The sequence below is a fragment of the Hyla sarda genome, chromosome 1 (assembly GCF_029499605.1).
Source record: "Hyla sarda isolate aHylSar1 chromosome 1, aHylSar1.hap1, whole genome shotgun sequence".
Taxonomy (NCBI): domain Eukaryota; kingdom Metazoa; phylum Chordata; class Amphibia; order Anura; family Hylidae; genus Hyla; species Hyla sarda.
Genome location: NC_079189.1, coordinates 7265385 through 7291289, shown reverse-complemented (window position 1 = coordinate 7291289; position 25905 = coordinate 7265385). Strand labels below are relative to the sequence as shown.

The window sequence follows — 25905 nt, the reverse complement described above, 5'->3', positions numbered from 1 at the left end:
CATGTGCCCAGTATTTCCATATGCATAAACCCTACATTACAGATATTATCCATGAAACACATGACCATAACACTACGCACAGAATAAAATGCTATAAGAGAACAGCAGACTGAAAAACTAACTGCCTATGCACAACTCACTGCTACCAACACCTGCTCATACTAAAGCTATGAGTGTATGTACAGAAAGTTGCTAAAACGTATGCACAGAATGCTGTGAGTGCTAAACACTATGCCGTGTACAAATAAATGCTCTAACCGTACTAACCGTAGCAGTCAATGCCATAACCCTATGCACAAATCAGTGCTCTAACCATGCACCGAACACCCGCTAACGTATATCAGAAATAAACGTAGAACATAGGTAAAAGAAAAACATCGGCGATTCACCAATTCTTCTTGCAATAACATACAAAATACAAATAGTATCGGGGGTGGACTAGTCCGGGTGGGAGGTACAGGTGGGTGACAGCAGCCGTTGTTTCGCACTAGTTCAGTGCTTCGTTGGGCCTCCAGGCCCGACGAAGCACTGAACTAGTGCAAAACAACAGCTGCTGTCGCCCACCTGTATATATATACGTGTTGTGAACTTAACATGTATGCTATGAACAACTATGAAATAAACGTGCCAAGACACCAAGTATGGTGTGAATGCTAAGAATGTATGCGTGATGTAAGCACTAAGAGCATATCCATTGTAAAAACTATAAACGTATGCGAGATATGCCAGCTGAGAACACATACAAGACCCCGAAAGCTATGAACAGACGCGAAACATAAATGCTATGAATGTATGCGTGACCTAACCTTATGAACATGGAGACGTCATTGCTAAGTTGGTAGACATGAAGCTGCGAACGTCCGTGTGATATAACTACTCTGCACGTGACATGAATACTATGAACACATTTGAGGAAAATGCTGTGAATGTATGTGACGCAATACTGCTATGAACGTATGCAAGACATAATTGCTATAAACGTATGCAAGACATAATTGCTATGAACGTATGCAAGACATAATTGCTATGAACGTATGCAAGACATAATTGCTATGAACGTATGCAAGACATAATTGCTATGAACGTATGCAAGACATAATTGCTATGAACGTATGCAAGACATAATTGCTATGAACGTATGCAAGGCATAATTGCCATGAACGTATGCAAGGCATAATTGCCATGAACGTATGCAAGACATAATTGCTATGAACGTATGCAAGACATAATTGCTATGAACGTATGCAAGACATAATTGCTATGAACGTATGCAAGACATAATTGCTATGAACGTATGCAAGACATAATTGCTATGCTGTGAATGTATGTGACACAATACTGCTATGAACGTATGCAAGACCTAATTGCTATGAACATATGCAAGACATAATTGCTATGAACGTATGCAAGACATAATTGCTATGAACGTATGCAAGACATAATTGCTATGAACGTATGCAAGACACAATTGCTATGAACGTATGCAAGAGATAATTGCTATGAACGTATGCAAGACATAATTGCTATGAACGTATGCAAGAGATAATTGCTATGAACGTATGCAAGACATAATTGCTATGCTGTGAATGTATGTGACACAATACTGCTATGAACGTATGCAAGACATAATTGCTATGAACGTATGCAAGACATAATTGCTATGAACGTATGCAAGAGATAATTGCTATGAACGTATGCAAGACATAATTGCTATGCTGTGAATGTATGTGACACAATACTGCTATGAATGTATGCAAGACATAATTGCTATGAACGTATGCAAGAGATAATTGCTATGAACGTATGCAAGACATAATTGCTATGAACGTATGCAAGACATAATTGCTATGAACGTATGCAAGAGATAATTGCTATGAACGTATTCAAGACATAATTACTATGTTGTGAATGTATGTGACACAATACTGCTATGAACGTATGCAAGACATAATTGCTATGAACGTATGCAAGACATAATTGCTATGAACGTATTCAAGACATAATTGCTATGAACGTATGCAAGACATAATTGCTATGAACGTATGCAAGACATAATTGCTATGAACGTATGCAAGAGATAATTGCTATGAACGTATGCAAGACATAATTGCTATGAACGTATGCAAGACATAATTGCTATGAACGTACGCAAGACATCATTGCTATGAACGTATGCAAGAGATAATTGCTATGAACGTATGCAAGACATAATTGCTATGAACGTATGCAAGAGATAATTGCTATGAACGTATGCAAGACATAATTGCTATGAACGTATGCAAGACATAATTGCTATGAACGTATGCAAGACATAATTGCTATGCTGTGAATGTATGTGACACAATACTGCTATGAACGTATGCAAGACCTAATTGCTATGAACGTATGCAAGAGATAATTGCTATGAACGTATGCAAGACATAATTGCTATGAACGTATGCAAGACATAATTGCTATGAACGTATGCAAGAGATAATTGCTATGAACGTATGCAAGACATAATTGCTATGCTGTGAATGTATGTGACACAATACTGCTATGAATGTATGCAAGACATAATTGCTATGAACGTATGCAAGACATAATTGCTATGAACGTATGCAAGAGATAATTGCTATGAACGTATGCAAGACATAATTGCTATGAACGTATGCAAGACATAATTGCTATGAACGTATGCAAGAGATAATTGCTATGAACGTATTCAAGACATAATTACTATGTTGTGAATGTATGTGACACAATACTGCTATGAACGTATGCAAGACATAATTGCTATGAATGTATGCAAGACATAATTGCTATGAACGTATGCAAGACATAATTGCTATGAACGTATTCAAGACATAATTGCTATGAACGTATGCAAGAGATAATTGCTATGAACGTATGCAAGACATAATTGCTATGAACGTACGCAAGACATAATTGCTATGAACGTATGCAAGACATAATTGCTATGAACGTATGCAAGAGATAATTGCTATGAACGTATGCAAGACATAATTGCTATGAACGTATGCAAGAGATAATTGCTATGAACGTATGCAAGAGATAATTGCTATGAACGTATGCAAGAGATAATTGCTATGAACGTATGCAAGACATAATTGCTATGAACGTATGCAAGACATAATTGCTATGAACGTATGCAAGACATAATTGCTATGAACGTATGCAAGACATAATTGCTATGAACGTATGCAAGACATAATTGCTATGAACTTTAGCGTAAAGCTAAGAACCAAAGCGTGATATAACGCTGTGAACGTACGAATGATAGAACTGTGAACGTGAGCGAGACATAGTGACACAAACGTTACGAGACATAAGAATGAGAAGAAACCAACATACACATTGACCCTGATTTACTAAGAGTGTTGTGTAGGTTTCTTTGTGCGTTTTAATACCCTACAATTTTTTTCCACGGTGTTTACTAAGGTTTCTCTACATTTTTATTTTTTATTCTTTTTTACACCTGTTCTGATCTGTCGGGTTTTCCTCAGCTGAAATCCACCACATTATCTTGGGTTTTTGTGAAAGTGTCGGGAACACGCACCCTTTTCAACAACCACGCCCCCTTTACCCAATGGCCATGCCTCTTTTTGGGGTTTTCTTAGTAAAATGTAGAGTTAACAAAGAAACGTGGAAAAAAAATTAGGGGACCACGTAAACCCAAGATAAACTCTATTTCATCCGGCATTAATTATAATCAGAATGGGGACTAGTCTAGTGTGTCCAGGATGTGCTTAATAACTTAACTTTTATTAATCCGCTTAAAAAATGAAAAAATTGTGTCCAAGTGATGTAATATCAATTTATAATTACTCGGTCAAAGTACATAGGATGTAGATACTCAGCTCATCTGGGACTCTGCAGGGCCCAGCCAGTCCCAAATGACCATTCACCCGGAATATCGTGAATGATTTACCAAATGGGTGAACTAATACAGTGCTCCCTCAAGTTACAATATTAATCGGTACCGGGACGACCATTGTATGTTGAAACCATTGTATGTTGAGACCAGAACTCTATGGAAACCTGGTAATTGGTTCTGTAACCCCCAAAATGTCATCCAAAAATAGGAAAAGGTGAGGATTAAAGAAAAATAAGTAGATAAGTAATGGAGATAAAGCAAATCCTTATATATAAAAGTAAGAAAGATCTGCTGGGAGCTGTAAATCACTGTCTATGTCAGTGTTTCCCAACCAGGGTGCCTCCAGCTGTTGCAAAACTACAACTCCCAGCATGCCCGGACAGCCGTTGGCTGTCCGGGCATGCTGGGAGTTGTAGTTTTGCAACAGCTGGAGGCATCCTGGTTGGGAAACAATGGTTTATGTAGAGGACAGGAGCTTCTTCAGGGTCCTATACAGTACACACAGTGTACCAAATGGAGCCACCCTTACTTGGTGTTCAAAGGAGCAACCAACCCTGGCACAGGTAAGTAGTAGTACAGAACTTGTAGTTCCTCACTGTACTGTAGGGGGCGCTACCAGACATCCAGTCAGTGCATGCACTTCAGTAATAGAGGTGATTTACCAGTAAAATGCCCATTCTGATTGGTCAGTTCTTCCAGTTGTGACACGTTTCACAGATCTGGACGGTCTGTTCATTGTATGTTGAGTCTAGTTTCAAGTTACAATGGTCCAGAAAAGACCGTTGTATGTTGAAACTATTGTATGTTGAGGCCATTGTAAGCTGAGGGATCACTGTATATATATATATATATATATATATATATATATATATATATATATATATCCGCCGACGCGTTTCTACTGGCTGATTTTTAGCCAGTGTCCTCAGGGGGTACGGAACAAAACAGCTACGACCGAGAAAGGCACTGGTTAAAGCCGTCCACCAGTATCCTTAAATATCTGTTAAAACTATAGCTACAAGTTGATGCCATCATATATTTAAAGTCACATAGCAATAACACTGTATCAATAGTAATGCTTGGCGTAGCAGTCATGTGACCAGAGTACCTAGAGAAAAGAATTCTCTCCCTATACAACCTGCAATGGAAAGCAAACCATGCAAGTACAATACATGTTGGCTGTGGGAGACACAAAAAAACAAAAAACAAAAAACTATCCCCATTGGTCACTGAACCAGCAGACCAGCGAATCGTGCGTAACAGACAGACTATAGTACTATAGTATCAGGTCCAAGTTCTGAAAAGTGTTTTTTTTTTTTTTTTTGCAGGTGGATTAAAGATTCCTGGCTTCATACTTCTTTGCTGGCAGTAGTGACCAATGGGGATAGTTTTTTTGTTTGTTTTTTTTTGTCTCCCACAGCCAACATGTATTGTACTTGCATTGTTTGCTTTCCATTGCAGGTTGTATAGGGAGAGAATTCTTTTCTCTAGGTACTCTGGTCACATGACTGCTACGCCAAGCATTACTATTGATACAGTGTTATTGCTATGTGACTTTAAATATGTGATGGCATCAACTTGTAGCTATTGTTTTAGCAGATATTTAAGGATACTGGTGGACGGCTTTAACCAGTGCCTTTCTCGGTCGTAGCTGTTTTGTTCCGTACCCCCTGAGGACACTGGCTAAAAATCAGCCAGTAGAAACGCGTTGGCGGTTATATATATATATATATATATATATATATATATACACACACAGTGATCCCTCAACTTACAATGGCCTCAACATACAATAGTTTCAACACACAATGGTCTTTTCTGGACCATTGTAACTTGAAACCAGACTCAACATACAATGTACAGACAGTCCAGATATGTGAAACGTGTCACAACTGGAAGAACTGACCAATCAGAATGGGCATTTTACTGGTAAATCACCTGTATTACTGAAGTGCATGCACTGACTGGATGTCTGGTACCGCCCCCTACAGTACAGGGAGGAACTACAAGTTCTGAACTACCACTTACCTGTGCCAGGGTTGGTTGCTCCTTTGAACACCAAGTGAGGGCGGCTCTATTTGGGACACTGTGTACTGTATAGGACCCTGAAGAAGCTCCTGTCCTCTACATAAACCATTGTTTCCCAACCAGGGTGCCTCCAGCTGTTGCAAAACTACAACTCCCAGCATGCCCGGACAGCCAACGGCTGTCCGGGCATGCTGGGAGTTGTAGTTTTGCAACAGCTGGAGGCACCCTGGTTGGGAAACACTGACATAGACAGTGATTACAGCTCCCAGCAGATCTTTCTTACTTTTATATGGAAGGATTTGCTTTATCTATATTAGTTATCTACTTATTTTTCTTTCATCCTCACTTTTTCCTATTTTTGGATGACATTTTGGTGCCTTTAGAACCAATTACCAGGTTTCCATAGAGTTCTGGTCTCAACATACAATGGTTTCAACATACAATGGTCGTCCCGGAACCGATTAATATTGTAACTTGAGGGAGCACTGTATTAGTTCCCCCATTTGGTAAATCATTCACGATATTCCGGGTGAATGGTCATTTGGGACTGGCTGGGCCCTGCAGAGTCCCAGATGAGCTGAGTATCTACATCCTATGTACTTTGACCGAGTAATTATAAATTGATATTACATCACTTGGACACAATTTTTTAATTTTTTTAAGCGGATTAATAAAAGTTACGTTATTAAGCACATCCTGGACACCCTAGACTAGTCCCCATTCTGATTATAATGTAGAGTTAGGCAGGTTTTTTTTAATTCTGGCACAAATTCTGGAGCACACAATCTGGTGCACAACGTGACAAAACATGTCGGGTTGGCAATAATAAATGGGGGCCAATATAAGCACATTAAACAAAATAACCAGGCTAGTAATTCATTCAGGTCTATGAATGTCTATAGACATGAATGGAGGGCGCATGGCGGCTGTGGACGCCCGTCCCATGGCACGGAGTGGAGTTCGCTCTGTGCACTGGATGACTGGGGTGCCATGCCGGAGATCGCAGGGGGGGCCCAGCAGCCGGACCCTCCGCAATCAGACACCATTGGATAGGGGATAAGATGTCTAGGGGAGGAGCCCCCCTTTAACCCTTAACCCTTTTACGTCCTGCGCCGGCTCCCGCGATATGAAGCGGGGTCGCGCTGCGACCCCGCATCACATCGCGTCGGTCCCGGCGCTCATCAACGGCCGGGACCCGCGGCTAATACCACACATCGCCGATCGCGGCAATGTGCGGTATTAACCCTTTAGAAGCGGCGGTCAAAGCTGACCGCCGCTTCTAAAGCGAAAGTGAAAGTATCCCGGCTAGTCAGTCGGGCTGTTCGGGACCGCCGCGGTGAAATTTCACCGCGGCGTCCCGAACAGCTTGCAGGACACCAGGAGGGCCCTTACCTGCCTCCTCGGTGTCCGATCGACGAATGACTGCTCCGTGCCTGAGATCCAGGCAGGAGCACTCAAGCGCCGATAACACTGATCACAGGCATGTTAATACACGCCAGTGATCAGCATAGGAGATCAGTGTGTGCAGTGTTATAGGTCCCTATGGGATAACAATGATCAGTATAAGAGATCAGTGTGTGCAGTGTTATAGGTCCCTATGGGATAACAATGATCAGTATAAGAGATCAGTGTGTGCAGTGTTATAGGTCCCTATGGGATAACAATGATCAGTGTAAGAGATCAGTGTGTGCAGTGTTATAGGTCCCTATGGGATAACAATGATCAGTATAAGAGATCAGTGTGTGCAGTGTTATAGGTCCCAATGGGATAACAATGATCAGTATAAGAGATCAGTGTGTGCAGTGTTATAGGTCCCTATGGGATAACAATGATCATTATAAGAGATCAGTGTGTGCAGTGTTATAGGTCCCTATGGGATAACAATGATCAGTATAAGAGATCAGTGTGTGCAGTGTTATAGGTCCCTATGGGATAACAATGATCAGTATAAGAGATCAGTGTGTGCAGTGTTATAGGTCCCAATGGGATAACAATGATCAGTATAAGAGATCAGTGTGTGCAGTGTTATAGGTCCCTATGGGATAACAATGATCAGTATAAGAGATCAGTGTGTGCAGTGTTATAGGTCCCTATGGGATAACAATGATCAGTATAAGAGATCAGTGTGTGCAGTGTTATAGGTCCCAATGGGATAACAATGATCAGTATAAGAGATCAGTGTGTGCAGTGTTATAGGTCCCTATGGGATAACAATGATCAGTATAAGAGATCAGTGTGTGCAGTGTTATAGGTCCCTATGGGATAACAATGATTAATGTAAGAGATCAGTGTGTGCAGTGTTATAGGTCCTTATGGGATAATAATGATCAGTATAAGAGATCAGTGTGTGCAGTGTTATAGGTCCCTATGGGATAACAATGATCAATGTAAGAGATCAGTGTGTGCAGTGTTATAGGTCCCTATGGGATAACAATGATCAGTATAAGAGATCAGTGTGTGCAGTGTTATAGGTCCCTATGGGATAACAATGATCAATGTAAGAGATCAGTGTGTGCAGTGTTATAGGTCCCTATGGGATAACAATGATCAGTATAAGAGATCAGTGTGTGCAGTGTTATAGGTCCCTATGGAATAACAATGATTAATGTAAGAGATCAGTGTGTGCAGTGTTATAGGTCCTTATGGGATAATAATGATCAGTATAAGAGATCAGTGTGTGCAGTGTTATAGGTCCCTATGGGATAACAATGATCAGGATGAGAGATCAGTGTGTGCAGTGTTATAGGTCCCTATGGGATAACAATGATCAGTATAAGAGATCAGTGTGTGCAGTGTTATAGGTCCCTATGGGATAACAATGATCAGTATAAGAGATCAGTGTGTGCAGTGTTATAGGTCCCTATGGGATAACAATGATCAGTATAAGAGATCAGTGTGTGCAGTGTTATAGGTCCCTATGGAATAACAATGATTAATGTAAGAGATCAGTGTGTGCAGTGTTATAGGTCCTTATGGGATAATAATGATCAGTATAAGAGATCAGTGTGTGCAGTGTTATAGGTCCCTATGGGATAACAATGATCAGGATGAGAGATCAGTGTGTGCAGTGTTATAGGTCCCTATGGGACCTATAACACTGCAAAAAAAAAAGTAAAAAAAAAGTGTTAATAAAGGTCATTTAACCCCTTCCCTAATAAAAGTTTGAATCACCCCCCTTTTCCCATAAAAAAAATAAAACAGTGTAAATAAAAATAAACATATGTGGTATCGCCGCATGCGCAAATGTCCGAACTATAAAAATATATAATTAATTAAACCGCACGGTCAATGGCGTACGCGCAAAAAAAATTCCAAAGTCCAAAAAAGCTTATTTTTGTCACTTTTTTATACCATTAAAAAATGAATAAAAAGTTATCAAAAAGTCCGATCGAAACAAAAATTGTAGCAATAAAAACTTCAGATAACGGCGCAAAAAATGAGCCCTCATACCGCCCTGTACGTGGAAAAATAAAAAAGTTATAGGGGTCAGAAGATGACAATTTTAAACATATACATTTTCCTGCATGTAGTTATGATTTTTTCTAGAAATACGACAAAATCAAATCTATATAAGTAGGGGATCATTTTATCCGTATGGACCTACAGAAAAAAGATAAGGTGTCATTTTTACCGAAATATGCACTACGTAGAAACGGAAGCCCCCAAAAGTTACAAAATGGCGTTTTTTCTTCGATTTTGTTGCACAATGATTTTTTTTTCCGTTTCGTCGTGAATTTTTGGGTAAAATGACTGATGTCGCTGAAAATTAGAATTGGTGACGCAAAAAATAAGCCACAATATGGATTTTTAGGTTGAAAATTGAAAGGGTTATGATTTTTAAAAGGTAAGGAGGAAAAAACGAAAGTGCAAAAACGGAAAAACCCTGAGTCCTTAAGGGGTTAAGCATAGGGATTTTCCTCGGGGAGGGGACCAGAATCTGGCGCACAATCTGACAAAACATGTCGGGTTTGCATTAGTAAATGAGGGCCAATATAAGCACATTAAACAAAATAACCAGGCTAGTAAACAAACATGATGTAAAATGCTATGAACAAACACCAAATGTAGTGACACGAATGTGTGAGATCAATGCTATGAATGATAAAACGCTGTGAACGTAAGTTTTTTTTTAATAATCGTTGATAAACCAACAAACACAATATATGAACATAAACAAAATAGCCATGCTAGTAATGAAAACATGATATGAAATGCTATGAACGTATGCAAAGTGTAAATGTAAAGAGCATAGGAGATAAATGCTATAACATGAGTGTGAAAAACTGGTATGACCATGAGCGTGAAATAACGCTATGCCCGTATGAAATACTATGTGAACCCCTGCACAGTAAGAACGGACGTCATTATGGAACGATTTCACATGCATGATTGGGGGCTATACTGCTGAACACCCTCCTCCATCCTAATTATTACTGCTTCACTGTTATAATACACAGGTACACTAGATGTACCATCCCTGTACATGCCATCATTGACGACATCCCGGTAAACTATGTCTGAAATATGAATACTACGAATAGAAGAAAGCACTGCAGGAAACACGAACAGATGCATACTATAACCTAGTACATGGTATGCAATGAAGGCCAGCATGCACTGACCACGTGTACTGGTATAAATGGAATGCAATGACTGGTGTAACAATGCAAACATGTATGAATTATTACACTAATACTGTACAGGCAGTACCGTATAATTAATGAAAAGAGGTTATGGAGCACCCTAGGCATATATACAACAACCCTCTACAGAGATTATAAAGAACCTGCCTATATTTAAATGTGTCTGCTCTATTCCTTGTGTGTTTTCACGTCATGATCGGTTCTGGGATAGTTTAGGACCCCATTGCAGTGCCTGTTTTTTTTTTTTTTTTTGCCTTTCTAACATGAGCCAACTTTTAGTTTTCATTTCTCTTCTCCCTTTGCAACTCCTATTTGTCTCTAGTCTACATGTGTTTTTCACATCATGATCAACTCTGGGATAGTTTAGGACCCCATTGCAGTGCCTGTTTTGTTTTTAACTCATTTTGCCTTTCTCACATGAGCCAACTTTTAGTTTTTCATTTCTCTTCTCCCTTTGAAACTCCTATTTGTCTCTAGTCTACATGTGTTTTTCACATCATGATCGACTCTGGGATAGTTTAAAACCCCATTGCAGTGCCTTATTCTCTTTCTTTGGTTAAAGGGGTACTCCGGCCCCAAGCATCTTATCCCCTATCCAAAGGATAAGATGTCAGATCGCCAGGGTCCAGCTGCTGGGGACCCCGACATCTCCGCTGCGGCACCCCACTTTCATTACGGCACAGAGCATACTCGCTCTTTTCGTAATGACCGGCGATATAGGGGCCGGAGCATCGTGATGTCATGGCTCCACCCCCTTGTGGCATCACGGCCCGCCCCCTTAATGCAAGTCTATGGGAGGGCGCGTAACAATGCCGTGACATAACAGTGCTCCGGCCCCTGTATTGCCCGTCATTACGCGAGTTTGCTCTGTGCAGTAATGATAGCGGGGTGCCACAGCGGAGATCCCGGGGGTCCCCAGCAGGGGGAACCCCGTGATCTGACATCTTATCCCCTATCCTTTGGATGGGAGATAAGATGCTAGGGGCGGAGTACCCCTTTAAGGTTTGCCTGTTATGTCTTTTTTACCAAAATTTCATCGACCCTGTCTCTAGTCCTGTTCTATCTACACTATCTTCTTCATACAATCTGTCTTTCTGTAGGCCTCACGCTCGTATATGGCTTTGGTTTATCACATTATGGTTGGTTCACTTCCGTCTCTTAGATCTAAAACATGTACTTATTCTTTTCTTTTTTTTACACCTAACGTGTAATATCTGGATTGTTCTATACAAGGATTTTTATTGCTGTAAATTCCTAAATTGTATTTCTCTGGTTGACAGTTCAGGAAACAAAACAACGATCTGGGGAAAACAAAGCATCGTATTATGGAGATTGCCAACTTTGTAGACAAGGTGAGTCTGGTGGAGAAGCTCACGGATCCTTTAGGAAGGAAACATTTTATAGAATACAAAGCTAAACTTCTCTAAATACTCTAATGGAATTCTGGATATTCAGGACCCACATCTACTGTCCAGAAGTCTTAGCCAAGACAATCTCTCACTCTGGAGGACTTGATATGTCCAACCTATTGATTTCAATGCAAACTGTTTAATGCTTAAATGGGTATTCCGGCTTTATACATCTTATCCCCTATCCAAAGGATGGGGATAAGAAGTATGATCGCAAGGGTCCCGCCACTGGGGACCTCCGTGATCTCTGTGCAGCCCACAGCATTCTGTGCCGGACGCTGCCTCTGAGACAGGGACGTGACATCACACCAAGCCCCCTCCATTCTTGTCTATGGGAGGGGGCGTGACGGTCGTCACGCCCCCTCCCATAGACATGAATGGAGGGGGCGTGGCGTGACGTCACCTTGTGATAAATCCCCTTTGGATAGGGTATAAGATGTATAAAGCCGGAATACTCCTTTAATTTTCACCACTGTCAGGAATTTTGAGGCCGGGTTCCTCTAAAATTTCCAGCTTATTGTCCGGGACTGTCCGAAGTGTCATGAGATTCTCTCTGATCCCTTAAAGTTGAAATAACTATGTTCCACTCTTGTCGCCCGTAACAGTTTTACATGTCGATGAACATCAAAGTTGCTCTTATCGGACTGGAGGTGTGGACAACGGGCGACCAGTGTGACATCCAGGATGATGCCAACCATAGTCTGAGAACGTTCCTGACCTGGAAGCAGAAACTGAGGACCAAGAAGAAGCATGACAATGCCCAGCTGATCACGTCAGTATCATGTTCCTGGCCCTGTATACTAGTATATTGCTCTAGCCCATTATTACTATAACAACTAGCAAGGTACCCAACCTGCCAGAGAGGGAGGCTTCTGCTGGGGCTTTCCAGAGCTTCCCTCTTTTTGGGGGCCCCATAGCATCTGCAGAGGTTGTCATAATGGAGCATACATACTCTCCCCACATGCCCTGTTGCTCTCTCTTCTTTCATCCCTTTTATTGAACTTATAGATTATAGGTTCATAAGTACCAGTTACAAAAACAAAAATTGCTGACATTTTTTTGTTGTCTATGTAAATGTATTTTATGTTCACTATTTATGTTGTGTCTCCATAAGGGGTGTAACCTTCAAAGGAACGACCATCGGAATGGCGCCCCTAGAGGGAATGTGTACGGCCGATAATTCTGGAGGAGTCAGTATGGTAAGAACATATTTGCTTCTCTAGTTGGCTTTTTGGTTAAGATCAAGTGTAGTATCTGTTCTTATCAGTGGTCTAGTCTCTGCCATTGATGTAGGATGGGTGCTGCATCAAGGGGGCATGTGTACTGGGGTGTTCCGAGGCTGATTCTGAATAACGGCTCGACAGCTGTCCCGATGTGACCTGTTTCCCTCTGGGTCTCGCCATGAGGCTGAGAGGGTCTAGAGCCGATGTACTTTAGTGCCTCTGGGAGTGGTGACCCCGAGGTACCGTAACTCACTGAGTGGAACCACTGGCACCATGAACTCTTCACCTTGTGGCACTCACCTCTTGGTTTCCGGCCTTCTGGATAGGATCAGTGAAAAAATGTTATAGATCCGGATGGATGTCTGGGCAGTATACCTGCGCACATTCACTTATTTATTTCTTTTTTGTCACTGTGTCACTTTTTGTGTGTTGTGTGTGATTGTTAGGATGCGGTAGCCCTTCTGGGTGTCCCACCTAGCAGTCTAGGGGAGGTGTGTGTGGCCATTAGGTTCATTTTATACCTCAACTCAGCCCAAAAGGACTGAGCAAAAAGTCCACTTTTTATCCCTCACTTGATTAAAACTTAACTTTTAATTAAACAATAAAGTGGATATTCAGAGCTATAAGTGATTTTAAAAAATCCAGCATATTAGCACCACATGTATTAATGTACTTGTTGTCCCTAGGGACCAACTTGATTTAGGAATCTACTCAGCGCATCTGCAGAATGCGCTGATTAAGGGTGCTTTTGCTGATATTTAAAATACTAACACACTGTCCCTCCTAACATGTTTCGCCACCAAAGTGACGTCTTCAGAGGTTAGGGAACATTGTTCCCTAACCTCTGAAGACGTCACTTTGGTGGTGAAACATGTTAGGAGGGACAGTGTGTTAGTATTTTAAATATCAGCAAAAGCACCCTTAATCAGCGCATTCTGCAGATGCGCTGAGTAGATTCCTAAATCCAGTTGGTCCCTAGGGACAACAAGTACATTAATACATGTGGTGCTAATATGCTGGATTTTTTAAAATCACTTATAGCTCTGAATATCCACTTTATTGTTTAATTAAAAGTTAAGTTTTAATCAAGTGAGGGATAAAAAGTGGACTTTTTGCTCAGTCCTTTTGGGCTGAGTTGAGGTATAAAATAAACATATGTTTAGTCCACCCCTCACTAGGGTCATTGATCCTTGTGATCATCATTTTTGAGTTTGGCCATTAGGTTCCGCACCTCCCTGCAAAAACCCCGGTTACTCCTGCATGGGCAGGGTACTGACCGTTATCGACTCTGCAGGCAGATACCTTGGCTAACAACAAGGGGGAAGCCGGGAGCATTTGTGGTCCCTTAGTAGCTTTGTCAAAAAGGGACATCGATCCTGGAACCTCACAGGTACCTTTTGGTCCGGAGGTGAAGGGTAAGGTCTGTTGGGGGCCTCTCTCCTGTCGGTGAAGGGCTTGCTATAGATCGCATCCTTTGTGCACACTTTTTTAGTGTAACACGTTTTCACTTTTTCTTGCACTTTGGGTGATTCGAGAGCACGTTCCTCGGCTCTTAGATAGATAAAAAAAAAAAAAAAAGAACATATTTGATAATAATAAGTCATCTCTTATTATTTCTATTACTAATCATTCAACCACTTATACATATACATACTTCTGGGGGAGTCAGTATGGTAAGAACATATTTGGTATTAGTAATTTATCATTATTTCTACTACTAATCATTTCAACTAGTTATACTTTGGCCCCACCCTCGAGGAACATCATTATACTTAGAGTCTTAAATATAGAGGAGTCAGTATACTAAAATATACATATTCCTGAAGTCAGTATGGTAAGAACGTATTTGGTATTCATAATTCATCGTTATTTTACTACTAATCATTTGAACCACTTATACTTTGGTCCCTTCCCCGAGGAAAATCCCTATGCTTAAAGGGGTACTCCTCCCCTAGACATCTTATCCCCTATCTAAAGGTGTCTGATAGCGGAGGGTCCGGCTGCTGGGCCCCCCTGCGATCTCTGGCATGGCACCCCAGTCATCTGGTGCACAGAGCGAACTCCACTCCGTGCCTGATGACGGGCGACCACAGCCGCCATGTGCCCTCCATTCATGTCTATAGACATTCATAGACCTGAATGGAGGGGATGTGGCGTTATGTCACAAACACGGAAGTCCAAACTTCCGTGTTCAGCACGCCACGGTGCCAGCCCGGAGATCGCGGGGGGAGATCAACTACTAATCATTACAACCACTTATACTTTGATCCCTCCCCTGAGGGACTATTCTTTGTCTAAGTAAAATTAATGCCTATACAGATTGACAATACTTATCTTGACATTTTTCTGGCTTTGACAAGCTTGTGGAAAAATGTAATGGGACGTTCTTATTTGTGGCCAACCCTAGGACCACAATTTGTTGGCGATTGGAGCAGCGGCCACCATGGCTCACGAGATTGGACACAACTTTGGAATGAGTCATGACAAGGAGTACTGCTGTGTGGAGGCCACTTCCAAGGAAGGAGGTTGCATCATGGCTGCTGCCACTGGGTGAGTGTGAGTGATGGTGTCTGCTGAAGGTAAAATGTGAGGACTCAGCCCCCATCTTCAGACTTTAGAAGGGGATGAGTCTTACCAAGACAGGGGCATAGTCCTGCAAGATCGGTAGGGCAAATCAACTACACACAGTATTACTGATGATCTTAGGACAACATGGAGGACGACTCTCTGGATAATTGAGCGGTATCTAAAGAGGGAACGGTCTATGTTGTATAAGGTGATACAGGGGGATAGGACTATCGCTTTTGTCTACTAATCCAAATGGGGTCAGAGCAGTCAGAACCAGGCCGATCTGACCTTAGTGAAATGTAGTACCATAGTGTCTCCTTATAAATCTATCCTCTCTTTTCCCCAGATTGCCCTTCCCACGTAAGTTCAGTTCGTGCAGCCAACAGCAGTTGCGCAGTTACTTCCAGAAAGGTGGCGGTATGTGCTTGTTCAATATGCCGGACACCAAGGACCTGGTGATGGGGAAGAAGTGCGGAAATGGCTTCTTGGAAGAGGGAGAGCAGTGCGACTGTGGAGAGCCGGAGGTAAGTCCTGGCCTGCTTGGATATAGGCGGTCTCACCCTTCCAGGGACACTGGATCATCTAACAGGGAATGTCTCCTGCAGGAATGCACCAATCCTTGCTGCAATGCCAAAGACTGCACCTTGAAGGAAGGAGCCCAGTGTGCCCATGGAGACTGCTGCCAGGACTGCAAGGTGGGGTAACACTTTAGAAGACCAACAGTCTAATGTCACTGGGTTCATACCCAACTCCGAGAGTCAATTGGCCCATTTATGGGTCCACTGATTAGTATTTGATTACATATATAATATATCAAATATGTATGTTTTTTTCTGTTCGTCCATAGTTAAAAACAGCTGGGATCCTCTGTCGTGAGAAGTCAGGAGCCTGTGACCTGCCAGAGTTCTGCCGAGGAGACAACCCCTTCTGCCCGGCCAATGTGTACATGCTGGACGGCTCGCCCTGTGCCTATGGTGAGGCCTACTGTATGAACGGCATGTGCCTGACGCACGGTCAGCAGTGTGTGCACCTCTGGGGACCAGGTACAGATAGAAACATGCAACATATAGGTATATATGTCACTTCTGATCACCATGTTATTGAGTTACTTCATCTCGATCTTATCTCCAACCATTTCCATAGGAGCACGGCCGGCACAGGACATCTGCTTCGTTGATGTGAACAAGGCCGGGGATCAATACGGGAACTGTGGAAAAGATGGAAAGGGACAATTTGTCAAGTGTAAAGCCAAGTAAGTCATAATCAGCCATAATGAAAGCGCCCTGAAAAACAGTATATTGGAAGACATCGTACTTCCCTTGACATACTTTGTAGGCCCCAGGACTTAAAGGGGTACTCCGGTGCGAAACATCTTATCCCCTGTCAAAAGGATAGGGGCTAAGATGTTAGATCCCGGGCTGCTGCTGGCCCGGAGATCGCGGGGGTCCCCAGCAGTGGCATCCGGAACACGGGAGCGTGGAGCTCCCGTGTTCGTGACGTCACGCCACGCTCCCTCCATTCATGTCTATAGGAGGGGGTGTGACAGCTAGTATGTAGCCAGCACGCCTTCTCCCATAGACCGAATGGAGGGGGCGCGGCGGCTGTAGTCGCCAGTCATCCGGCATGGAGCGGAGTTTGCTCCATGCACGAATGACTGGGGTACCGCACCGGCAATCACGGGGGTCCCCAGCAGCGGGATCCCCGCATTCTAATATCTTATCCCCTATCCTTTTGATAGGGGATAAAATGTTTTGCGCCGGAGTACCAATTTAAGGAGCCCACACACCTTAGATCATTGGTCTCAAACTGCAGCTCTCTAGATGATGCAAAACCTCAACTCCCAGCATGACCGGACAGCCAACGGCTGTCCGGGCATGCTGGGAGTTGAGGCTTTGCATCATCTAGAGAGCCGCAGTTTGAGACCACTGCCTTTGATCAAAGTTAAAGAAAAATGGACAATGTCAACCAAAACCATTGGCCTGTTGGGTATAATTTAACAATGAGTAATGGTTTTTAGTCGACCAATGACTGAATGCTATTGTCTTCAAGAAGTTGGCCCAAGACAGACAAAAGATTGTTCGTGAAGAAAAGAATCTCAAATATTCTCAGAACGTTCCCAAAAAGATCGTTCGTCCTTCACCCAATGTCATTGACCGTGTACCGTGTGGCCAGTTTGGACAACTTTTATGGACTAAGATGTGTATGGCTTCATCTGTAATACCATCGTTCATCAGACAATCGCTGTTCAACCATCAACCTGTTTTTATCTAATGTGTACAGCCTTATGAACCCTTAAGCTAGCCATTTATTTCCCCCCTACACATGAAAAATCCAACACGTCCGACCCTTCTCTCTACAAACATCGTCTGCCAGTGGAGCAGCTGGAGATCACCATCCACCTTAGATAGATGGCCGAACCCACTACCTTTTAGTCGAATGTGTATGGGCACCTTTAGATGGAAGAATGATTGATTCCATGGAGTGGAACCAAATACAATTGGAATAAATAGAGAGTGACTTGAAATGTATAAAGGAGAAGAAGATAGAGAGATGGGCATTCTAGAGAACAGACAATGAGTCAAGCTGAACCACGGAACGGTACCATGTTGAGAGCAGTAGGTCAGGTGATGGTGGTCAGGCAGCATTGAGAATCCCAAAAAGTATACATTAAACCAGGGTCACAACCGGCAAACAGAATTACGACACATACACCTGTAATACTTTAATGGGGTGCTCCGGCAAAAAACAGCATACCCCCTTTTTCACAATTTTTTCACTATATTTCACTATCGAATTATTCTTGATGTTTTTATTTATTTATTTATTTTTGACAGAGATGCCAAGTGTGGAAAAATCCAGTGCGAGAGCAGCGCCCAGAAACCCAAACACGATAATACAGTTTCCATGGACACCACCATCCACTTCAATGGACACGAGGTGAAGTGTCGAGGCACGTACTCCTATTCATTGCCGGAAGGAGATGGTGACTCTTCCGACCCAGGACTAGTCATGACTGGGACCAAGTGTGGAGATGGCATGGTAAGTCTAAGGGTAGGATGAAGATAAGATAATGCATTATACGTAGAACAGGACCAATGACATCCGCTTGGATCATGTTTACAATTTGTATATTGAGTCACGATGTGGGGACTGGTATGTGGGGTCTGAACCATAAATGGGGCCCGCAGGATGTGGGACTGGTTGTTTAGTCAATGGTCAGAGGGCAATGCAGTATACATGTTCCTTGGATGTTGGATGGTCAGTTCTTGATGTATGGATACCAACATGTTAGTCTATTTTGGCCATGGTATTTACATAGATAAACAGCTAAGGCAGTAAATGGCCTCTATGCCCCAGGAGATGACAGCGCCTAGCTTCTCTTTTGGGCTAAACGCCCATCCAGTGGATTGCCATCTCCCTAGAATGTCACACCCTAACCTCTATAGATGCCACTGACAGCTGCTTATTTCCCATGGAAACAAAGGGTCTAGAACAGGCATAGGCAACCTTCAGCACTGCAGATGTTTTGGACTACTTCTCACATGATGCTCTTTCAGCCAAAATGCTGCCAAAGCATCATGGGAGATGTAGTCCAAAACATCTGCAGTGCCGAAGGTTGCCTATTAGCAAGACACCCCCAATAAAGGAGTGGTTCTGTAGGTGGTGACCATAGACCACTTCTCAGTTCCTATGCTTCCTGGCTGATGTTTTGGTCGCTTTTGAATGCTGGCGGTGCTTTCACTCTAGTGGTAGCATGAGACGGAGTCTACAACCCACACAAGGGGCTCAGGTAGTGCAGCTCATCCAGGATGGCACATCAATGCGAGCTGTGGCAAGAAGGTTTGCTGTGTCTGTCATCGTAGTGTCCAGAGCATGGAGGCACTACCAGAAGAATGACCAGTACATCAGGAGACGTGGAGGAGGCCGTTGTAGGGCAACAACCCAGCAGCAGGACCGCTACCTCCGCCTTTGTGCAAGGAGGAGCAGGAGGAGCACTGCCAGAGCCCTGCAAAATGACCTCCAGCAGGCCACAAATGTGCATGTGTCCACTCAAATGGTCAGAAACAGACTCCATGAGGGTGGTATGAGGGCCCGATGTCCACAGGTGGGGGTTTTGCTTACAGCCCAACACCCTGCAGGATGTTTGGCATTTGCCAGAGAACTCCAAGATTGGCAAATTTGACACTGGCGCCCTGTGCTCTACACAGATGAAAGTAGGATCACACTGAGCACATGTGACAGACGTGACAGAGTCTGGAGACGCTGTGGAGAATGCTCTGCTGCCTACAACATCCTCCAGCATGACCGGTTTGGCGGTGGGTCAGTAATGGTGTGGGGTGGCATTTCTTTGGGGGGCTGCACAGCCCTCCATGTGCTTGCCAGAGGTAGCCTGACTGCCAATAGGTACCGAGATGAGACCCTCAGACCCCTTGTGAGACCATATGCTGGTGCGGTTGGCCCTGGGTTCCTCCTAATACAAGACAATGCTAGACCTCATGTGGCTGGAGTGTGTCAGCAGTTCCTGCAAGAGGAAGGCATTGATGCTATGGACTGGCCGCCCGTTCCCCAGACCTGAATCCGATTGAGCACATCTGGGACATCATCTCTCGTTCCATTCACCACAGACTGTCCAGGAGTTGGCGGATGCTTTAGTCCAGGTCTGGGAGGACATCCCTCAGGAGACCATCCCCCGCCTCATCAGCATCATGCCCAGGCATTGTAGGGAGGTCATACGGGCACATGGAGGCCACACACACTACTGAGCCTCATTGGGACTTGTTTTTTTTTTTTTTTTTTTTAATATATTTTTATTAAACATTTTTTCCAATAAACAAAAACAGAAAGGCTTCAAAGAGAATTCAATTATAAGGCATGGAGCATCTGGTAAAAGTACATTATCAGTAGATAACACCCATATTTTAAGGACATTACATAAAGTTGGATCAGCCTGTAGTGCGGGTTTTCCACTGTGATTTTGAGTGTGACTCCATATCCAGACCTCCATGGGTTCATACATTTCATTTCCATTGATAATTTTTGTATGATTTTGTTGTCAGCACATTCAACTATGTAAAGACAAAAGTATTTCAAACGATTAGTTCATTCATTCAAATCTAGGATGTGTTATCTTAGTGTTCCCTTTATTTTTTTGAGCAATGTATATATATCAGTATAGTATTGACCTGATATATAGACGACGTCTCATTTCTCTATGATCTCATATCCCATTCTAGGTGTGTAAAGATCGACAATGCCAGAACGCATCCTTCTTCGAATGGGATCAATGCATAGCTCGATGCAATGGTCATGGGGTGAGTCCTTGGAGAGATCTTGAAAATGCTCTGGGATTTAAAAAAAAAAATTATGTAAAAAAAAATCGCTGCTCTTTTTACTTTTCAACAATTTTGTCATTTTTTTGTAATTGAAGAAAACAATTCCAGATCATCAAGTCTAAAGGGGACTTAGTATAAAGTCATTTGGTGACATGTGAGGCTCAGTGTATAGTGATATCTACTTGTTGAAAGAGCAAGGGGTGAACAGTGTATCGGTGAATTGACCCTAACATAGTCTTGTCTCCATCTCTATTTTCTAGCTGTGCAACAGTAACAAAAACTGCCATTGTAATGCTGGCTGGGGTCCTCCATACTGTGAATCTTCTGGACAAGGAGGAAGCATTGACAGTGGGCCAGTTCCAGATGACTGTGAGTTGGTCCCTGTATTTATTATATACCATTGATACTTCATCATCATTGTAATCCATAGTCACCAGACAGCAACCATGGCAGACAATACTCTAGGCTTTCCCCTTTCCCATTATAATGTTAACAGATCATTTGTTTCCCTTAATAGTTCAAGAAGGTCTTATCGTCTTCCTGCTACTCCTGTTCCTGGTCATCATTCCTCTTATTGTCTTTGGGATCTACTACTGGTACAGAAAACCAGATTCTCAGCTGAAGAAATGGGTCAACAAGAGCAGAGCAAAGTGCAGGTGAGAGTTTGGATTATGTCGTCAATATAGCGTCACCAACCATAGAATATGCAGCAAGTCCCTCCCATAGTTTACTTCCTTAGGCTCTGTGTTCAGTATCAGACATTGGTTTAGGAAACAAGTATTTTGGGGTACAGAAGCAATGTCCTGCTCATATTGGGTTCTCTGACCAATGGCAAAATGGTACTTGGATGACTGTAACCATAGTAAGAATGGTCCTCACTATGTCCACTTGGTGGTCATGGAAAGTAGTGTTGCTCTAGAAGTATCTATCCTCAATGCCCATCTATTGTTTTCTTCCTGTGACCTCTCTATAGGGCACTTATTTCACACTTCTGGGCTCATGCCCCATTCATAAGGATGTTTGCATCTGACGAGAGCTTCCAAAAACACTTTTTCATGTTACTTCTGTGAGTTTTTTTTCGTAATTGTCTTCTAATTTTACAGTTTGGCAAAATCTAATCACCAGTATCCGGGCAGAGGACATTCTAACACAATCTTCACTCAGCGCAACCTCAGCCCACCGGCTGCTTCTCCAGCCATGCAAAAGGTAATTTGATGATGAAATGTCTCATGGGTAGAGATAAGCAAAGTTCAAGAAATGAATTTCCATCCAACTTGGTTGAATTGACTTATGGACTTGATTGTTTGACTTAAAAGTGCCCAATCTCCTAGGACTGTATCCAAGCTCTTGGACAGCCTTCACCCTAACCTTAAGTTAGGGTTAGGAACCTTGACTTCAAACCCTTCTTTTAATCGCTAAAATGGTGTCTTCCATTGTAAGTGATTTACCCAAAAATAATCCCAAATGTTTTGATTTGCCAAAGTACAAATTTTGTTTCAAATCCGTTTGCTCATATGTACTTATAATGTCTCCCATGCTTCTCGTTATCTGTCAGTGGAGACTTTGGGATTCTCTATCCTACAGTTGTATGCTTTTCGAGCCCCATGAAATTTTGATAGTCCCAAGGTGATAATATTTTAGTGTTCAAGTACATTCTAAGTCTATCATGTTGTGAAGTTCTATGCTTTCGATTCATCATTCCCATGAATAATATTTGTCACGTAAGTTGTCTTGTGCATTTCTTAGTGCATTTAATATGGTTTGATGTTTTGCTTTCTCTACACAGAGCTCCTGGACCACTTTCCATGGGAAAAATGGAACCCCACAGGTCAACTCCCAGCCGGTCAACATTGTGCGTCCATTGTTACCACCAAGCAGCCAGTCACCCAAGATCACCATCCAGCTGAAGCCATCAAGACCTCCTCCTCCTCCAGTCAAGTCCTCCCCGGTCATACCACCCAAACAGGACAATCAATTCACAAAACTCCTGCCCCCTAAGAAGCCCCTACCCTCATGTCCTGTCCGGACCCCACAGGTACCTCCTGACTAATGCTGTTGATCTGCTCTGTTAGGGAGGGGTTACTCTAGAATGCTAATTGTTTTTTGTTTGTTTGTTTTTTAAGTTGAACCCCCCTCGAAAGCCACTTCCTGGAAACCCCGTCCAGAAAGAAGGTCTTCTGGTAAAGACACCATGTACAAAAGTCAAACCTCCCCTCACCAATTCAGCCATGCAGATGAAAGTCTCAAACTGGTAAGTGACATATGTTCTAATTGGGGGTCTTTATCACCACGTCACCTAATCCCACCATGCTTTTCCACCCTCAATACTCGTATTTGAACATTTTAGAGTTAAAGGGGTACTCCGCCGCCCCAGCGTTTGGAACGTTTTTTTCCGAACGTTGGGTTCAGGCGGCAATGGGTCGTGATGTCACGGCCATGCCCCTTGAGGTGTGACCACGCCCCCCAATGCAAGTCTATGGGAGGGGGCGTGACGGACGCCACGCCCCCTCCCATAGACTTGCATTAATGGGGCGTGACATGACATCATGAGGGGCGTGGCTGTGATGTCACAACCCCCACCGCCGGGTGCTGCACAGAGATCGCTAAGGGTCCCAGCTCCAGGATCTGGATAGGGGATAAGATGTCTAGGGATGGAGTACCCCTTAAAATTTTTGATTACATGCAACATAAAAAAAACCTAAAACCGACTGCGACTTATTTCTTTTCGAAGGCCAAAGCCGGGGAGCAGAGTGCAGGCGACAGCTGCAGCCTTCCTCCAGAAACAATGATGGAGTCAGGGATCCAAGAGTGGGAGACAAAGCCAGGAACTAGGAGATACACTATCCCGATATTTGCACTGTGAGGATGGACAACAAAAAACTTTAATCAGTCAAGGAAGGTGATCATACTGGACCACGAACGGCACTGCGTTGTGTATTGCACTGAGGTACTTCATTGAAAAACTTCCATGGTCTTCAAGGATGTTTTGGGAATGATACCCTGAATCCCACTGTGGCTTCAACACAATGACACATAGGAATGTTCTACTGGATCTGAAGACTTCCATCATTCCTGTGGACCTATACTTTGTCAGTGCCTTATAGCTCTAGGATATGCAAGAATATAGAGAGAGACTGTGCTCCGAGCTGATCCATGTTTCATCCTTCACCCGTGAGGAGAAAAGTAATACGTCTCACCATAACCCTCTACCAAACCCTACCACATATGGCTGATACATCCAATGTCTTCTCGTGTAGACTTAAAGGAAATATGTCACCAAATGTGATTATTTTTTTTTTTTAGAGGTTAAATCATTTTTTGAATTTTTTTTTTTATATTTTTGAAAATATTTTTTTTAAAAATGTACTTGTCACAAAATATGTCAAATTAAATTAATAATTTCTTATTTCTCCCACTGTTGACCAGCAGAGGGAGCTAACATGAGGAATCTGGTGAAATCAAGCAAGTGGTCTGGATGCTGCTAATTAGGCCTCGCCCGTCTACCTTCCTCCTCTGTGAAAAAGGAGAAGGGGGAGGGGGTTTTGTAGTTTTTTTCAATTTAACTGTCACCATTTTGTTGGTGTCTGAAGAGTGCGGTGGGGCTATGACGTCACGAGCTCCCGGTGTCCACTCAAGCATTCGGAGCAGCGGAGTACCCCTTTAAGAAGAAGATCCTAAGCAGTAAAGGACTGTTTATAGTCAATCCTTCCACCATGACCCTCAGTATTTCCTACCATTATTGTAATTCCATATAAAGTCTAAGTCCATGCACCTTTTTTGTGGACTTATGGTTCAAGAAGAACACATCGAGAGACCATAACTTCAACCTTTGTGATGTATAGGGTGCCATATTGTTACACACCTGTGCCATGTATATAGGTTACTCTATACAGTATGATTGTATAGTCTATAGATCTTCATGTGACATACAATGTATCAATATTCAGTGCAGATATGTTATTATAGGACATCGATAGGCGGTCAGAGGACTATATCGGATACTATGTGCCTCAATGTTTCCGCTAAGAGTTTACATTGTCCTCTGACATCATAGGAAGAGTGCAATATGCAGAGAGTATTATATATATTTAGATAGGACCTGGTGCTGATATTTTGGATACTCACATTGTCACATTCTGTAGACCAGTGGCTGCCGAAACTACTACTCCCAGCAGGATGGAGCCACAGGTTTGCGGGTTGACCTTACTTTTGTTGCCTAGAATATTTTATGGTCTCAGTTTTCGACTTAAAGACCTTGGTACTTTTTTTTTACATTATTATTATTTTGTTTTATAAATATCGCGTCTGCATTTTTTTTTTACCTCCGCAGAGCGATAATGATATTTTTGATATAGTGATATGATATTGTTGATATTTAAAGCTTCCCCTTTAATGTATTTATTTGCCATAATGGGAATCACTAACGTCAGTCTACTGGGCAGTAATGCGTTTTGGGATTGGCGGTGAAGTAATTACTGAGGCGTACCGCGCTTTAATGCCAGATTTATATAGGAAGCAAGTTATGTATTCTCTGCTTAAGACATGTGGTGACCTGGTTTTATTGCAAGTCTGGGACACGGCCATGGGGTCTGCACCGTTGTAGCAGTTGTGACCTGTTATTTATTGAAAGTACAGGGGATGGCCATGGGGTATGCAGTAATGCCAGATTATAGCATTTTATCTAATCCTCGTTACGGTCAGGAAGAGGATTAGATACAATTCTATAATCTGGCATCAGTGCAGACCCCATGGTGGTCCCCTATATTTTTAATAAAAACAGGTCACAACCACTACAACAGTGCAGACCCTATGGCCACCCCCCAG

General features: G+C 42.7%; 2 protein-coding genes across 10 annotated transcripts in view; one reads left to right on the top strand and one right to left on the bottom strand.

Annotated features, from left to right (window-relative positions):
- The window catches only part of LOC130295393 (disintegrin and metalloproteinase domain-containing protein 19-like), a 73342-nt gene extending 47609 nt beyond the window's left edge, over positions 1–25733 (top strand). For both annotated transcript variants that reach the window (XM_056546212.1, XM_056546121.1), the window contains 16 exons: positions 11829–11900; positions 12563–12729; positions 13072–13156; positions 15588–15730; positions 16095–16272; positions 16354–16443; positions 16596–16791; positions 16892–17000; positions 18583–18787; positions 20983–21060; positions 21342–21450; positions 21599–21737; positions 22185–22287; positions 22868–23116; positions 23205–23332; positions 23813–25733. In XM_056546212.1, the coding sequence (XP_056402187.1) occupies positions 11829–11900; positions 12563–12729; positions 13072–13156; positions 15588–15730; positions 16095–16272; positions 16354–16443; positions 16596–16791; positions 16892–17000; positions 18583–18787; positions 20983–21060; positions 21342–21450; positions 21599–21737; positions 22185–22287; positions 22868–23116; positions 23205–23332; positions 23813–23870 (2109 nt within the window). In that variant the 3' untranslated portion in view covers positions 23871–25733. The remainder of the gene's footprint in view (positions 1–11828; positions 11901–12562; positions 12730–13071; positions 13157–15587; positions 15731–16094; positions 16273–16353; positions 16444–16595; positions 16792–16891; positions 17001–18582; positions 18788–20982; positions 21061–21341; positions 21451–21598; positions 21738–22184; positions 22288–22867; positions 23117–23204; positions 23333–23812) is intronic.
- DCTN1 (dynactin subunit 1) overlaps positions 1–25905 on the bottom strand; it is a 246862-nt gene that overhangs the window by 74494 nt on the left and 146463 nt on the right. The gene's annotated exons all lie outside the window — the stretch shown is intronic.